Source organism: Trichechus manatus, unplaced genomic scaffold, assembly GCF_000243295.1.
Source record: "Trichechus manatus latirostris isolate Lorelei unplaced genomic scaffold, TriManLat1.0 scaffold00045, whole genome shotgun sequence".
NCBI classification, from domain to species: Eukaryota; Metazoa; Chordata; class Mammalia; order Sirenia; family Trichechidae; genus Trichechus; species Trichechus manatus.
The window spans coordinates 4,592,233-4,609,331 of record NW_004443981.1 but is presented as its reverse complement, the minus strand read 5'-3'; the positions used below and the strand labels follow the sequence as shown (position 1 = coordinate 4,609,331).

At 39.6% G+C, this 17,099-nt stretch overlaps 1 protein-coding gene across 20 annotated transcripts in view; it reads left to right on the top strand.

Moving 5' to 3' along the window:
• The window catches only part of ATXN3 (ataxin 3), a 44,915-nt gene extending 37,133 nt beyond the window's left edge, over window positions 1-7,782 (top strand). For all 20 annotated transcript variants that reach the window (XM_023731738.1, XM_004376674.2, XM_004376672.2 and 17 more), the window contains one exon: window positions 3,576-7,782. In XM_023731738.1, coding sequence (XP_023587506.1) covers window positions 3,576-3,670 — 95 coding nt within the window. In that variant the 3' untranslated portion in view covers window positions 3,671-7,782. The remainder of the gene's footprint in view (window positions 1-3,575) is intronic.
• Window positions 7,783-17,099: the final 9,317 nt, after the last annotated feature.

Genomic DNA, 17,099 nt, shown 5'->3' with positions numbered 1-17,099 from the left:
CCTCAGGCTGATGAAGTCTCTGGTTTATGTGACCCTTTCTGTCTCTTGGGCTAATATTTTCTTTGTGTCTCTGGTGTTCTTCATTCTCCCTTATTCCAGGTGGTTGGGACCAATTGATGCATCTTAGATGGCTGCTTGCAAGCTTTTAAGACCCCAGACACCACTCACCAAAGCAGGATGCAGAACATTTTCTTAATAAGCTTTATTATGCCATTTGACCTACATGTCCCCTAAAAGCATGGTCCCCAGACCCCTACCCCTGCTACTCTGCCCCTCAAAGTGTGTGTTTCTATTCAGGAAGCTTCTTAGCTTTGGTTTAGTCCACTTGTGCTGACTTCCCCCATCGTGTGTGCTGTTCTTTCCTTTACCTAAGATAATTCTTATTTACTATCTAGTTAATAACCCTCTCCCTCCCTCCCCACCCTCGTAACTATCAAAGAATGTTTTCTTCTGTGTTTAAACCTTTTCTTGAGTTCTTATTTTATACAATATTTGTCTTTCTGTGACTGACTTAATTCACTCAGTATAATGACCTCCAGGTTCCTCCATGTTATGTTTCACGGCTTTGTCATTCTTTATCATTGCGTAGTGTTCCATTGTGTGGATATACCATAATTTGTGTATCCATTCGTCCATTGATGGGCACATAGGGTGTTTCCATCTTTTTGCTATTGTGAACAGTGCTGCAATGAACATGGGTGTGCATGTATCTGTTTGTGTGACAGCTCTTATTTCTCTAGGATATATTCCAAGGAGCGGGATAGCTGTATCCTATGGTACTTCAGTTTATAGCTTTTTAAGGAAGCACCAAATCAATTTCCAAAGTGGTTGTACCATTTTACATTCCCACCAACAGTGTATAAGTGTTCCAGTCTCTCCCCAACCTCTCCAGCATTTATTATTTTGTGTTTTCTGGATGAATGCTAGCCTTGTTGGGGTGAGACGATATCTCATTGTAGTTTTGATCTGCATTCTTCTAATGGCTAATGATCGTCAGCATTTCTTCATGTGTCTGTTAGCTGCCTGAATATCTTCTTCGGCAAAGTGCCTGTTCGTATCCTTTGCCCATTTTTTAATTGGGGTATTTGTCTTTTTGTTGTTGAGGTTTTGCAGTATCTTGTAGATTTTAGAGATTAGATGCTGATCGGATTTGTCTTAGCCAAAATTTTTTTCCCAGTCTGTAGGTTGTCTTTTTACTCTTTTGGTGAAGTCTCTTGATGAGCATAAGTTTGATTTTTAGGATCTCCCATTTATCTAGTCTCTCTTCTGGTGCTTGTGCATTGTTACTTATGGTTCGTATTATGTTTATGCCATGTATTAGGGCTCCTAGCGTTGTCCCTATTTTTGATTCCATGGTCTTTATTGTTTTCGATGTTATATTTGTCTTTGATCCATTTTGAGTTATTTTTTGTTCATGGTGTGAGGTGTGGGTCCCTGTCAGTTAGGTCTAGTGCCTTTCTTCTACTTGAAGGTCATCTAGTGTTTTATTTTGGATCCCTACTGGAACCATCTTGTCATGTTTTTGTAAATATTTTGATACTGTCTGCTGTCTGCTAGGCATTCAGTGGTTATTTTCCTTGTTTATTGATTGTAGATTTGTTGGTTTCATCCTGCTTTTTTGTTTTGTTTGGTTACGTCTGAGCAGGTGGGCTGTGCCTTCTTTGTTGTTTGCTCGTCTGTGGGCACGATACTGTTCACCTTCTTCTCCAACGGGCAGGGTCAGTTACTCAGGTATGGTACAGCAGGGCAGGTCCAGCTGAAGGGGAGTTGCTGGGATGGGTTGTTTGTGACACGTACCAGGGCTGACGGTGCAGACTGGGAATCAGTGCAGGGCAGGTTCCGGTAGGCCATGCCTCTTCTGCTTGGGAATGTGATGTTCAGGGCACAGAGCAGGTAGGCAGGAAGGAGGGGTTAGATTGTGATTTGTGGAGCTAAGATGGGCATGGGCAAGATGATTGATAGGAGGGAGGAACAGGAGCCAAAAACATACCCACAAATAAAAAAGAGTGCTGAGGGAGCTTGCTATTGGAGTGGAAAGATGAGAGACAGAGAACTGGGGAAAAACAAAAATAAAAAAAAAGGGTAAAATTAAAAAAATGAATAAATCGAGAAACTGGAAATGAAGAAAGACAAAAAGGGAGTAAGAGAGAAGAAAACAAAACAAAGGAACAAAAAACAACAACAACAACAAAAAAACAAGAAGAAAGAATTGCCTCCAGGGATGTCCCTGTGTGTCTGTGCAGAGTAAGGGAGTAGCTTCCAAGTCATGCGGTACTGCCCGACTAGAAGGGGCTCCCAAGCCGAGGAAAGAAAAAACAAACAAATCAAAACAGAACAAATCAGAGCAAAGAAAGAAACAAACAAGCCCTGGGGGTCCCACTAGCATGGCGGCACGGGCCAGGAAGCAGTTTCACAGTCGAGTGGTGTTTCACAGCCTTTCAGGAAGAAGCAAAGATGGTGCACATAGCCAGGTATTAGAGAGAAAGGAGGGGGAGGTTGTGAGAGGTAAGGAAGAAATCTAAAGAAGTGGAAAAAAGCAACACCATCAGCCAACAAAAGGCGTTCAGGGAGCCAGCCAGTGCAGGCGGGTGGAATCCAGGTGACACCGGGGTGAAGCTGGTGCTTCCTGGCCTAGAGACTGTGGCTGCAAGAAGCAGAGGAGGCTAAGTGGGGGTAAAGAAGGGTGGGGGGTGGGAAAGCCTGTATCGCTGGTTACCGGTTGTTATGTCTCCTGCTGGAAGCTCCGTGAAGCTGTTTTTCTGTACCCCCTGTTTGCTGATCTCCAATAGGAGTCCAAGATGGCAGATCCATGCTGCAGTAACTGATGGGGGACCTCTGCATGTATCTCCTTGCTGTCCGTTCTTGGTCAGTTTCTTAATCCATTCAGTGCTTGGCTGAGTTCTTTATCTCTTCATTTGATGCTTAGGGTTTCAGGATTGATGTGTGACCCTGTTTGACGTAGTTTTTCTGATCTTTGCTGCAGAGGGATGGCGTGGTGCTTCTGACTATAGCATCATGTTGCCCGGAAGTCCCTCTATAATAGTTTCTTGATTGTGATGGTGGTGGTTACACAAATCTACCCAAAAAAAATAAAATCCCACTGCCATCGAGTCGATTCCAACTCATAGTGACCCTATAGGACAGAGTAGAACTGCCCCATCCAAAGCTGTAAATCTTTACAGAAGCAGACTGCCACATAATGAAAGAAACCGTACTCAAAAGGTACATACATACCGTATAAATTCTTTTATATGACAGTCCGGAAATAGCAAAACTTTAGGGACAGAGAACCTATCAGTGGTTGCCAGAGGTTAGGGATTGACCTCACAGTGGCAGCCCTAGGTAGTTTTTTTGGATGATGGAATTGTTCTGCGTTTTGATGGTGGTGGTGGTTATACAATTCTGTGCATTTGTCAAAACGTACAGAACTGTACACCAAATCAAATTTAGAAGTTAAAAAATCAAAACAGGAAACTAATGTTCAAGTAGCTACACATTTCTAAGAGCTTGCCTTTTAATCACTTTGAGGATTTTCCAGAAATTTCTAAGAAATGTTTTTTTTTTTTCCCCAACAGGTGATGCTATGAGCGAAGAAGACATGCTTCAGGTGGCTATGTCCATGTCTTTAGAAACGATTAGAAATAATTTGGAAACAGAAGGAGAAAAATAACAATGCCTTTTAAAAATCCTTTAGATTTTCATACTTTCCAACATTATCCTATGTGATTACAACATAGGATTCTTTTCAGTAATTTGTCAAAGAGAACAGTGTACATCAGAGGAAATAAGACTTTTAGGGTGGTTTGCAAGCAAAATGATGCAAAAGTGGAAAAATGCATCAGTTGTAGAACTAAATAATGATCCTTCAAATACTAGCGAAAGAGGTATTCAGCAATTAAAGAAATTTGAAATAGTTTTCTAAATGTTCCTTTTTCTTTTTGAGTGTGCAATATCTAGCATGTCTAAAATTAGAACTTTTTTCTTGGATCCTTTCGCAGACCAATTAATTAGCTCTTGCCACAGAACTTTTTCCATGCAGTTTTGTTTTATTTTTCTATATTCTGTGTGGGTAATTTGACTCACTTTCACCATTCAGTGGTTGTCCTTATTTCTCATTAACTAAATTGACCTTTCAGGAAAGTATCTCTTGTCTCTGTGATAGTAATGGTTCCAGGGGACCATACCATTCTCCCTTCAACCATTGTGCACTTGGGTGTCTTCTCCGATTACTGTCTCTCATCACAATTTCTCTGCTACCTGGTTTACACTGTTTCTATACAACTCTTTCGAAAGATGATAATCTTTCTTTCTTGAGGATTAGCTTGTTAAACCCTCTAAGATGGGATCATTATTTCATGAATCTGGTGCATTCCTAAACTCTGAAATCAGTCCCGCACAAATATCTGAGACTAAATGAGTATTTTTTATGCGTGAACATGTGATTTCCCAGACGTTGTATGAATGCCTTCTCACCTATGGCAGAACTTCACAGCTTTGTTGTAACCTCTCTCTCCTTGCACCTTATTTCCTTTCTTCTCCAATTGAGAAAAAGGAGAGAAGCATAGTAGGCAAGAAAGTTTCCTTTTCTTATAAGACAACATATGATACCCACCATGAATGTATGACAGAAAAAAATAGGCCTTCAATTTTAGTAGCGGTTTTCATTTTATTTTTTCTCTTGTGTCTGGACCTTTCTGTTCTGTTTCCAGCTGAGTCATATGGAATGTAGATATCTGCTTCTGCTGCACATCTTTTCATAGGAATAGCTTGCCAGAGGTAATCTGGCCCATAAAAATAATTTACTAATGAAAATATATTTAAATTTATACTGTGATTTGACACTTCCATCATGTTTAAATAGCTTAAGAATTATAGAAGTCAGATAGAACTTAATGGGTGTATAAATAAGAAAGTCCTTAGTTTTGATAAACAGTCTTTAATAGGGATTAACAGAGTTTCTAGCTGGGTCAATAGAGTGGTATAATTTTGGTGAAAATTGACAATGTCTCTGAGATGGGCGTTTAGATTCTGTCATTTGTTCTCCACCCCTCACTCTCCACCTCCTTTTGCAACTCTTGAATGTTGTATGGTTCACAAGCTAAAAATCAAGAAGAAAAGTCATTTGACAACTTAGAAAAGTATGGTATGTTGCTGTGCTGGTAGATGGCTGCACACATTTTATCAGGGAAGTTTTTTTTGATCTGGGATTTATTGCTAACTAAAAAGAGATGAGAAAATGCCTTTTATTTAGGATTATAAAATAACTTTTTGGAAAAAACAGGTTTTTTTTTTGTTTTTTTAAGTCATTATTTTGTGCCAAATAAAGTTTTCTAGTTTCCCGTACAAAAAATTAGGCAGTCTTGTTTTAAAATCTAAAGTGTTCTTTTAAGAATTAAAAATACTTCAAGGAGTTATAAAATACTAGAACTGCAAGTGGTTGTGAAAGTTAGTACTATTCCCTCAAGATTAACAAATCGAAATACTTTAAGACTGAACATTTCTGTTATTATCCCAACGATACCAATCATGTTGTCCATGGATATTTAGCCTTTACCTTTTCCCATTGAAAAAATTACATGAAACTTTTCATATACTTGAATTGATGAGCTACCTAATATAATAATGTGAAAACTAATATACATAAAAGTTTGAACCTTAATTAGAATTTATAAAGTTCATATATTATTACCCAGTAACTTTACACACCCTAGTTAAAGCACTTAAGGAAATAGGGCATTTTGGCCTTAATTTATTAGGGATTTTTTAAACAGAGCTGAGCACACACTGGATACTGTTGAATATGTTTGTTTAGTTTGTTTTGAAATTGTTATATTTGGCAGGCAGATCCAGAATCACTAGTGACCTGCCATCTTGTTTGGAATGGCTTAAATTTAAACACTTAGATTTCATTGTTTAATTGATTGGATGGTATGAAAAGATGCCAGTGCCCATAACCACAGTATCAGAAAATTACAAAGTTATACAAAGCTACGATTCGGACATCAGGAGCTGCCATTTATGGTAAACCACCTACAAGAAAGTCAGAAACAACTAAATTTCACAGTAACTGTCCTGCTAAGAACTTTGTAAGGATTTCCATTCTGTTTTACCAATTGGGAAAACCTTAATGTTTAATATTTAAACTGTTGGTATCATTTTTCTAATGTATAATTTGTATTAACAGGATAAAATACGTACAGTGGTGGTACTAGTGTTTAAGTAAAGTTTAAACAAGCTTTAGAAATACTTTCATATTTTCAGATGTTATGGAATTAATAGGTAGTTATTTATGTTTTAAAAATTCAGAGCAGTTAACCTCTGATCTAAAACCATCAATATACATTTTTATGGTGATGAACATGAATATTTCAGTAATGTAAATTGTTTGAAAAGGTTGCTGCAGATAAACTTTATATTTCAAATCTAAGATCTTGGCCAAATAATTTACAATTCACAGAGTATTTAAGAAGGTGCTTTATTTTCTTTAAAACTTGATTTTTCTTAATTAAGGCTTAATTTGTGATGCCAAATATGTGATAAATTTAATGAGACACAAAGTTCAAAACTAGTTGAGTATCATTATACACATTGCTGTCAAGTGGATTCTGACTTACGGTGACCCTATAGGACAGAGTAGAATTGCCCTGTAGGGTTTCCAGAGAGCAGCTGGTGGATTTGAACTGCCAACCTTTTGGTTAGCAGGCAGATGATCAACCACTGCGCAAAACTAATAGTCTGTATTGTTTCAGTTAATATTAAGCTGAATAAAATAAATTTTATTCCAGTCAGAGCCTACATCACATTTTTAATGTCTGCATGTTTGATACTCTTCTTTAAATCTTGTCAAGGTTTACAGAATGCCTTAAAATTGACCCATTGGACCTGTGCCAAGTCCAAGAAAAGATTGATTCAGTTTATAGGCAAAATATGGTGATGATAATTGAAAAATATTAAATTGGAAGATAAATCTTAAAGTTCTAAATTCTTAAGAGGATTCAGTTAATACTGATGACTTTCTGTTAAAACCTTTATCTGCAATTGGCCACTGATTTCAGAGTTAATTGGTTTTTTGTATCTGCGCCCTAACAAGTATGAATATGTGCTATATGTGACCTTAATTAAGAACAATCAAATTGGACCAACTAGTCATTTCAGTGATATAAAGAATCATTTTCCATATTTCCAAAATAAAACTTTCCTTCATTCCTAGTCCCTTTTTAACCAGTATCTTTTGCTAAAGAAACAAACTGGCTTTTATTGCTTTTTAAAGTCTTATGCCTGTTGTTGTCGAGTCAATTCCGACTCATAGTGACCCTATAGGACAGAGTAGAACTGCCCTGTAGGGTTTCCAAGGAGCAGCTGGTGGATTTGAACTGCCGATTCTTTGATTAGCAGCCAAGCTCTTTACCACTGCAAAAATATTTTTTGTTCCATTCTGCTTTCATGAATGAAAAGATTATTGAGATGGTTGGTTAATTTGAATTTGATGATTTTCTTTAATTGGAAGAAAATCTTTGTTATTTTTATTTTTTCCAAAATGGACTGGCATTTTAAGAATTAATGCTAGTAGCATCACTTCTAAATTTACAGTAATTGGCATGTTTAATTAATGATAGTGTATTTCAACAAATATTTTAAGACTGGATTCATAGACAAAGCAGTAGGAAGCATCAGTGAAATATATGTGGAAAATTCTGATTTGTTTAGGAAGCACTTCAGTTGTCTCTTGCATAGTTCAAAGGGTGAATGTTTTCCAGGAAATTTTTAATGCTTTTTTTTTTTTGAAAGAGGAAAGTGTACATTTGAAATGAGATTATCTAATTTCTACAACACTGGACTATTAGGAATAACTTTTTTAAAAAATTACTGCTCTGTAAAAATAAACTGTTTGGAATTCAAGTACAAAAAAGATCTGGAATGAAAAGCATTGTATTTGGCCATGATTCAGGTGCACTGTGGCAGTGCCGTTTGCTCAGGGCCCACCTCTCAGCCCTCCTGTGTGTGCCCCTCTCCAGAGTTCATTTGCCGTTAATCACACACACAGGCCTTCCCGTCTGGTCCCTAGAAAAGCCGGGCTTCCAAAGCACTGTTGAACACTGAGGAGTCTGTTGTTAATGTGGATGTTCAATGAGTTGTATTTTAAATATCAAAGATTATGAAATAAAGATAATGTTTGCTTTTTTATTTCCTTTTTATGTGTGTTTATTTTGTAAATAAGTCAGTTCCTAGCCTTGCTATTCAAAGTGTGGTTGGAGGACCAGCCACGTCTGCTTTTCAAGAATGCAGAGTTTCAGGCCACAGCCCCACCTACTGAATCAGAACCTGGATTTTCACAAGATCGCCAGAGGGTTCTCGTGCAGGGTAACGTATGAGCAGCATTGCTTTATGGGACTTTTCTTAGCCAGCTTCACTAATGCTAAAGCAGTGGGGGACATGTGGAGGGAGGTGCTGGTTTTCCATTCCAGCTGACTGCTGCCAAGGGGCCCATCATTACCAGAGCTTCTGACCTTTTCCATGAGAAACTAAGAATTCCAAATTTTTCTTTGAAATCTGACCTTTTAATGTTGGCTCATTGTTTTCTTAACACTGAGGGTCCAACAAAGCACATGAGTAACTATTTTTAGGAGTGCTGTTTTCCCTCATTTTATCCAACTCAGCACCAGAATTAATTGGTCATGATTGGGAACCACCTGAACTGACGGAAGATTTTATATATAGCATGTAAAGTTTAGAATAAGGGTTGTGTATCCATGTTAGCCTTAATTAGGGTTAGGCACAAATTTTGAAAGATGATAACATTTCAAAAGTTTATTAGATGCATCTTCTTTTATCATATCATCATAACTTAGCACTTAGCAAGATAAGTTCATTGAATTTGGATGCCAAGAAATGTCTCTGATTATTAACACTCACCTGTGGGCCCTATGAACTACAAGTTAATTTGAGAGCCCATTTTAAATATTAGCTAAAAACTTTCTCTTTTATAAAAGTTAGGTTTTCTGTGTTGTCCTTATCCTGCAGATTTGCACGTTTTAGGACCCTTGAACCATTTCATGTCTGCGTCATCAAATGCTCAAAGCTCACTTTAAAGGTAATTTGACCCCAGCCAGCCTCTTTAGCCCCTACTCTTGACATTTCCTCTGTCCACATTGTGGTCCTAGTAGGTGTCCTGACCTCTTCAAATAAGCCAAGGTCTTTCCCACCTCTAGGCACTCTGTAACACTCTCCTTGCTTCGTCTCCTTAGCCATTTGAATTTGATATTCTTGCCCCTAAAGTTCATTTTTGCAGCACTTTGAGTCATGCTACATCAACAAATGAAAGTCCCGAAAATTTTACTCCATTCATGTCATTAAGGATGACTCTACTTTGAGGAGGCAGATCTTCCCCAGTTGTATTTTGAGTGCCTTCTAACCTGAGGGGCTCATCTTCCAGCACTATATCAGACAATGTTCCGATGCTATCAGTAAGGTTTTCACTGGCTAATTTTTTTTGGAAATAGATCACCAGGTCCTACCTAGTCTGCCTTAGTCTGGAAGCTCCGCTGAAACTTGTCCATCCTGGGTGACCCTGCTACTTTTTTAAATACCAGTGGCATAGCTTCCAGCTTCACAGCAACACACAAGCCACCACAGTACAACAAACTGACAGTGGTGTATGCTGAGCAAATAATCCGAGAAGCTGGACTATATGAAAAAGAACACAGCGTCGGGACTGGAGGAAGACTTATTAACAACCTGTGATATGCAGATGACACACCTCACTTGCTGAAAGTGAAGAGGACTTGAAGCACTTACTGATGAGGATCAAATACCACAGCCTTCTGTATGGATTACACCTCAACATAAAACAAAAATCCTCACAATTGGACCATAAGTAACATCATGATAAAGGGAAAAAAGATTGTAGTTGTCAAGGATTTCATTTTCCTTGTATCCACAATCAATGCCCATGGAAGCAGTAGTCAAGAAATCAAACAACATATTGCATTAGACAAATCTGTAAAAGACCTTTTTAAAGTGTTAAAAAGCAAAGATGTTACTTTGAGGACTACAGTGTGCCTGACCAAGCAAGAGTATTTTCAGTTGCCTCATATGGATGTGAAAGCTGGACAATGAAAAAGGAAGACCAAAGATGAATTGACGCATTTCAATTCTGGTGTTGGCGAAGAATGTTGAATATACCATGGACTGTGATGTACAATTCAGAAGAACTAACATACTTGTCTTGGAAGAAGTACAGCCAGAACGTTCATTACAAGTGAGGACAGCGAGACTTTGTCTTGCTAACTTTGGACATGTTATCAGGAGGGACCAATCCCTCAAGAAGGACGTCATGCTTGGTAAAGTAAAAGGTCAGTAAAAAAGAGGAACATCCTCAACTAGATGGATTGACACAGTGACTGCAACAGTGGGCTTGAACATAACCTATTATTGTGAGGAATGGCACAGGACCGGGCAACATTTTGTTCTGTTATACATAGGGTTACTATGAGTTGGAACTGACTTGACGACACCTAATAACAAAGTTCATTGGCTATCCCTTGCTATGAAGACTCTCCTTCACACTGGACTATTACCACTAGCTGTGACCTGTTCTAAGATTTTTCTCCCAGTGTTCTGTTCCTCCCCCTGTGTCAGGAACCCCACCCTTTGTCTCACAGGATTGTGGAGACAATTGTTAAGTCATTGATTCACTCATCCAACATTTGATCCATGAATAAGATAGTCTCTGTTCTCACAGCACTTGCATTTGGGTTGGTAGTTAGGCAAAGGAGACAGACATGTACATAAACGAACATGACTTCATAACACCTTCAGAGCTATGCTTGTTCTGTGAGATAGGAAGACAAACGGTGATGTGATAGAGTGTGACTGGAAGGGAAGGCTTCTTCAGACAGTGTTCAAGAAGGGTGTCTTTGAGAAAGTGACGTTTGAACAGATACCTAAAAAATGAGGAGGTAGCCAGGCAAAGATCTTTGTGCCACTATACCTGCCTGAGGAAACAGCAAGTGCAATAGTTCTGAGGTGGAAGATGGCTTGTATCTGAGAAACAAAGATTAATGAAGCTAGTGAGTAAGGAAGAAAAGATAAAATTGGGATGGAAGCAGAATCTTATATAAGGTTTTATAAATAAAGAAGTTTAGATTGTATTTATATTTTATCATACTGAGCAATCTAGCTTCACTTTGTCATAACCTCCTTTCTAGAATATTCATACAAGTCGTTTTCAAAATAGTGTTTTAAAAGGTCCATTGACAATGTTTTTACCAAAAAGTAGTCCATGCATCCTAAGCAATGGGAAGAGATGGTGGAATTTTTAACACAAAAAGAGTTTATTTAACTGATCCTGGATCAGAATTTCAGACAAGGCTCCCACCTCCCAACTCGTGCATTTTTGTTTTCCTTCTTGTTAAATCTACACAACTTTTTCATCACTATCAGACTAGAGTTCAGTTTTGAAGCCGCAGCACAATTTTTGGTTGCCAATCTATATCATAAAGCCTAGTGATTAATATATGGATATCTCCCAGCTACACTCCATTTGTTTTTCCTAGCCAGTTGCTATTGAGTTGATTTGATGATTCACGGCATCCCTATGTGTGTCAGAGTAGAACTGTGCTCCATAGGGTTTTTAATGGCTGAAATTTCGGAAGTAGATCTCCATGCCTTTTTTCTGAGGTGCCTCTGGGTAGACTCGAATATCCGACCTTTGAGTTAACAACTGAGCATGTTAACTGCTTGCACTACTCAGGGACTCTTTGTCTTTCTTAGCCACTTCTAATCTAGGACACCATTATATCATGTATTTAAGCACGTGCCATAACACATTAGCTGTTCACTTGGCCTCCAGCCTCTCTGTTCTTGAATCCAGCCTTCCTGAAGCTGCTTATCCGCATCATTCACATTACCTTGAAGTGAATCTTCATTACTGTCAACATGTTATCATAGGAAATAATATGTGTAAATATTGGAAAGAATGATGTCAAATTATTTTTTGGAGGGAGCCATTAAGATATATTTATTAAGAATCAACAATTTAACATTTATTAAGCGCCAAATTCTGTGACAGCCGCTGTGCTCTGTGGTTTATAAATATCCCTAATTCTCACAACAATGCTACAAAGTTGGAATTATTTCCGCTACTTGATGGATAAGGAAACGGAGGCTCAGAAAGGTTAAGAAGCTTACTGGAAGTCATGGAGCTAGCAAGTGGCAGAGCCTGGATTCAAAACCAGGTTTGTCTGACTCTAAAATCCGTGTGGTTTTCACTGTGTCACAGCAACATGCCTTGGAGGTCTTTGAAGAAAGATACTTTCAGCTTTTTATTTTGAAATACTTTTTGACTTATAAAAAAGTTTTAGAAGAAAATAGTACAGAGTTCTTATATACCTTTCACCCAGTTTTCCCTAATTGTACATAGCCACAGTATAAACATCAAAACCTGGAAGTTAACAAGGATATAGTACTATTAACCAAAGATCTTTTTCAAATTTCACCAGTTTTCCCAGCACGGTATTTTACACAAATGATGCATGCCTTCTATGCTTGTTTGCCAACCAGATTATTTTTTGATATGGCTGTATGCCTAGACAACCCAAGGAAATTAACTGAAAAGCTATTGGAACTGATAAGAGATCAGTAAGTTCCATTGCTAAGGTCAACTCATCCAAGATGCTAGCTGAGGTACCTATCATTATACCTGCATACCAGCGAACGCAGTCACTATGTAAAAATTAATAACTTCTTTATATACCAACAATTGTTGGGAAACAAGATGGGAAAACACCAAGCTCAATAATGTTTAATCCTTGAAGCATCAGAGAGGTACTGAGTTCCAAGTGAGGAGAATGGAATGGCCCTTGTCTCAGCCCTGAGCCACACGTGGTCACATGGATCCAAGCACCTCTGCTTGTGCCGAGTCCTGCCAAGTCTCCCAGAAAATAGTTGTCAGGTTCTGGCATTCACCCCCTAAAATGGCTCAAACCCGGTGCCAGAGTACAGGACATGCAGATTCCATGCTTTCTCCATTGCTTTCATGCCTTCTCCAGATAAAATAATCTCTCCAGACACTGTGTTTTTATTCTGCACAGGGGCAACACCGTCTCCAACAATGAAAACCTTTTTACCTTCTCAGGCCCAAAGCAGATTTAGCTCCTTTGAACCATCATCTCAAACATCTACCAGGAGCTTCCTACAAATCCTACAGAGGACTGAACACTCGTGTTTGCTCCCCTCCAAAAGCCCACCTAAATGAAAGTAAAGAAAAATATATAAGCCTACATGTACCAAAAGACCAGGGGAGGAGATGCATTTGTTAGGTGAGGTTTGGTTGTAATAACCAAAAACCAAATCCACTGCCGTACAGTCGATGCCGACTCATAGTGACCCTATAGGACAGAGTAGAACTGCCCCCGTAGAGTTTCCAATGAGCGCCTGGTGAATTCGAACTGCCAACCTTTTGGTTAGCAGCCACAGCTCTTAACCACTGTGTCACCAGGATTTCCTTGGCTGTAGTAGAAAAACCTAATGTAACAGTGACTTTTACGAGCTGTATTTTTCTCTCTCATCTTCAAGAAATGTAGAGATTTCCAGCCCAGGGCTGATATAGCATCACACAGTGTCAGGTATCTGCTTCTCCTGTATTACTGCTTTATGTTCATAGCTTCCATTGCTAAGGTCAATTCTTGGATCCAAGACAGCAGCTGTGGTGCCTATCATTATACCTTCATCTCAGTGAGCAGAAAACAAAGGAGGGTGGAAGAAGACCGTGTCCCCTTTCTTTAACTCCTTGAAGTTGCACATACCCCTTCCACTTATATTCCACTGGGCTGAAGTTAGTCACATGGCCACTCCTAGCTGCACTGGAAAGGTAGTTTTTATTCTGGGTGGCCTTGGTGGTGCAATGGTCAAGCACTCAGGTGCTAACTGAAAGGTTGGCAGTTTGAATCCAATCAGCAGCCTGGTAGGAGAAAGACGTGGCATCTGCTCCCATAAAGATTACTGGCCAGAAAACCCTATGGGGCAATTCTACTCTATTACATGGATTGCTATGAGTCGGAATTGACTCAAGGGCACCTAACAACACGTACCTTAGCTTGGGCCCCCTAGGTGCAAATTCCGAGATGAGGTTTCATGTAAAATGATATATTCAAAAGCATTCCCAGGAAGAAATGGAATGGGTATAGGGAGTTGGAAACTAAGAGAAGGAAGCCAAACAAGGGTGTAATATTAAGCAAAGCCTCAGTCCTGCAAAAGAGGTCTTGAGACAGTATATTCATATCTTTAGAGTTGTCCCAATCAAGGGCAGGGGAGCTGCATCATTTTAAACTCCTGCTGCAGGGAGTTTAAATCACATGGTTTTGCTCAGCTGTCTGAGCATACAGGCAGTGTGCGCTCCAGCAGCCTGGGCCCCTGACAGACACAGGCGCTGGCTGTTGGGCGTGAAAGCCCCCCAAGAACAGATGTGCACGAAAATAATAAAGAGATGAGGGATTCAGGAGGGGTGATGCTATCTTATGCAATACCAGGCGGCCAGATAAAAACTGTGGGCTCAACCACCATATACGAAGGGGACAAGAAACTTTAGGAGACAACTAGCAGTCACTGCTGGATGAGACAATGACAGAAAAGATGTTACCATTTTATTGGGAGATGGTAAGTTGTAGGAATAAGCAGAAGTGAGAAAGCTGAATACTAAATGTTAAGAAGGCCCAACTGTGCACAGAAAATGAAGGCAACAACAATCCCTTGGAGCAGGGTGGGTGAGATGTGGGCTGAAATCAGGAGGATTGGTTAAAAGTCTTTGAAAGAAACAGTAGATTCTTTAGAGAGGAGGTATTCATCAAGAAAAAACAATTTAAATAATTGACAGAACTAAAGGCCTAAAGCAGATGATTTTTAAAAGGGTCTGCTGAGTGCCCAGCATAATGAATTAAAAAACAAACATACAAAAACCCACTCCAAGGCACATCATTATTAGTTTCACAGTATCAGAGATAAAGATCCTACAAGCTTCCAGAAGAAAAGCAAGGCCCAGCAAATAGAGAAGACAAGAGCAGGAAAACGCCGCAGAGCAATAGAATTTTCTATGTCTTTTGTTAAAAACAGAACTAGAAGAGTGATTTAAAATTCTGTTGCTAAGTTTTAGAAGGATTACTGATTTTTAGTAACGTTGAAAATTATGCAAATTAAACAAAGGGATCTGTTAACTTCAGGAGGAACAAAAACTTGAACAAGAAAGGAAATGTAATTTTAGTATCCCACTTGGCTCAGCAGTGAACAGTAGTTATGTAGTCACATAAGGTATTTTACAAAAAACTGTGACATCACTATAATTAGAGCCCAGAAGGAAGAGACGTGAAGGCATGGGGTGATACAAGTGACTACGTCCTTTATTTTCCATAATAGAAAGTGGGTAGATATCTAAAATTAATGAGAAAATCACAATTATAAGCATAATATTTAGAAATTCAGAGGAAAATACCAAACTCTTAAAGTCAGTCGACTTTAAAAATGGGTTTTTGCTTTCCACTTGCATAAATAAAAAACCATTTGGATGGTTTTCTCAGAACAAAAGAGCTGTCTTCCCTAGAGTATTGGTAATTCCACCTCTTGAGAAACAGAAACTAGCTTGCAGCTTTTAAATATTTTTTGTTTGTTTGTCTTAGGTTCAGAATTTCAGCTAGGCAGTCTAGACTCCGCCACCTGGAGCCCCTTCGGTCCTTGGGCCCTGTCTGATAGGATGTATTTGATTGTGCTGGGTTGGTTTTGCTACTTAAGTGACGAACACTCATACAGGGAGAAGAACCCAAATCTACTGCCGACGAGTCCTTTCTCATTCATAGCGACCCTAAAGGACAGAGTAGAACTGCCGCGTAGGGTTTCCAAGGAGCGCCTGCTGATATTCTAGTTAGACGAACGGTTAACCACTGCGCCACAGGGCTCCTCATACAGGGATACTTGGTGGGGAAAGGTGTCTTCAGCCCAAACTTTTTATCAGTTATCAGACTTGCATGTCTTTTAACTTTTTATTACTTAAAAAATAAAATGTTATTCTAAAAAAAACTTCAGATACATGCAAAATAAGAGGCTAGTATAATGAACTCCTATGTACCCATCAACCCAGCTTCAAGTATCTTGACAATTCCTGTTTCATCACTCTCTCTCCCCCATCCCATTATTTTGAAGCACATCCCAGACATCATATCACGTTATTTAAGACTCATACGTTAAGTCTCTTGGGCCACTGTCTATCCCACAGGGGCAAAAAAAAAAAAAAAAAAAAAAACAGAGAGAAGAAAACAAAAGAAACCAAAAACAAAAAAAAGCAAGGAGGGAAAAAAAAAAAAAAAAAAATCCCCCAGAAGGGACGTTTATGATCCAGAGGTCATGAAGTAGTGGCCCACGGTGGCCCACAGATAAGTTTTATTTGGTCCATAAGGTGTTAAAAAAAATTGTACCAACAGTTAAAAATTAGACCTCTTCTTTAAAAATTCACTCTAGGCCCACATCTCTTCAGACAACCATCCATAGGGCCCTTTAACAGGGTCCAAGGCGTGCGTGTGACTTTATATGCTGCCTGGACACTGAATATGCAAACCATCCTTTATATATTCGTATCCTCAGCTCCTACCCTAGAGCCTGGCACAGAGCAAGCCTTAAGAGGTTGTTCAATAAATGTTCGATAGAGTAACGAGTGATACGTCATTTAAAGCCACTTTCTGCGCCGTGGGATGATCCTGCCAAGTCTCCTCGCACGTCTGCGGCTGCGGTCTAGACCGAATTAAGACTCAGGTTCCAACAACTCAAAGTCCGAGGGGTTCCTGGCCATGCCGACCTTGGGGAGTCCCGAGGGCCTAGCTCAGTCTGGAAACTCAGATGGAATCGGCGGAGAACGCCGTGTCGCCACCACTTCTCCCTGCTTCCTTCCTCCGCACCGGCCAGCAGCCAGCTGGCTACGTGGAGGCTGACCTAACCCGGTACGAGAGGTAGCCGGCCCAGCCCACCCGCGCGCGGTCCTCCGCGATCCCATCCTCCCTTGCGGCCAGGCCACGTCCGGCAGGCTTCGCAGAGCCCTTCTACGCCACCGCGGCGCCTCT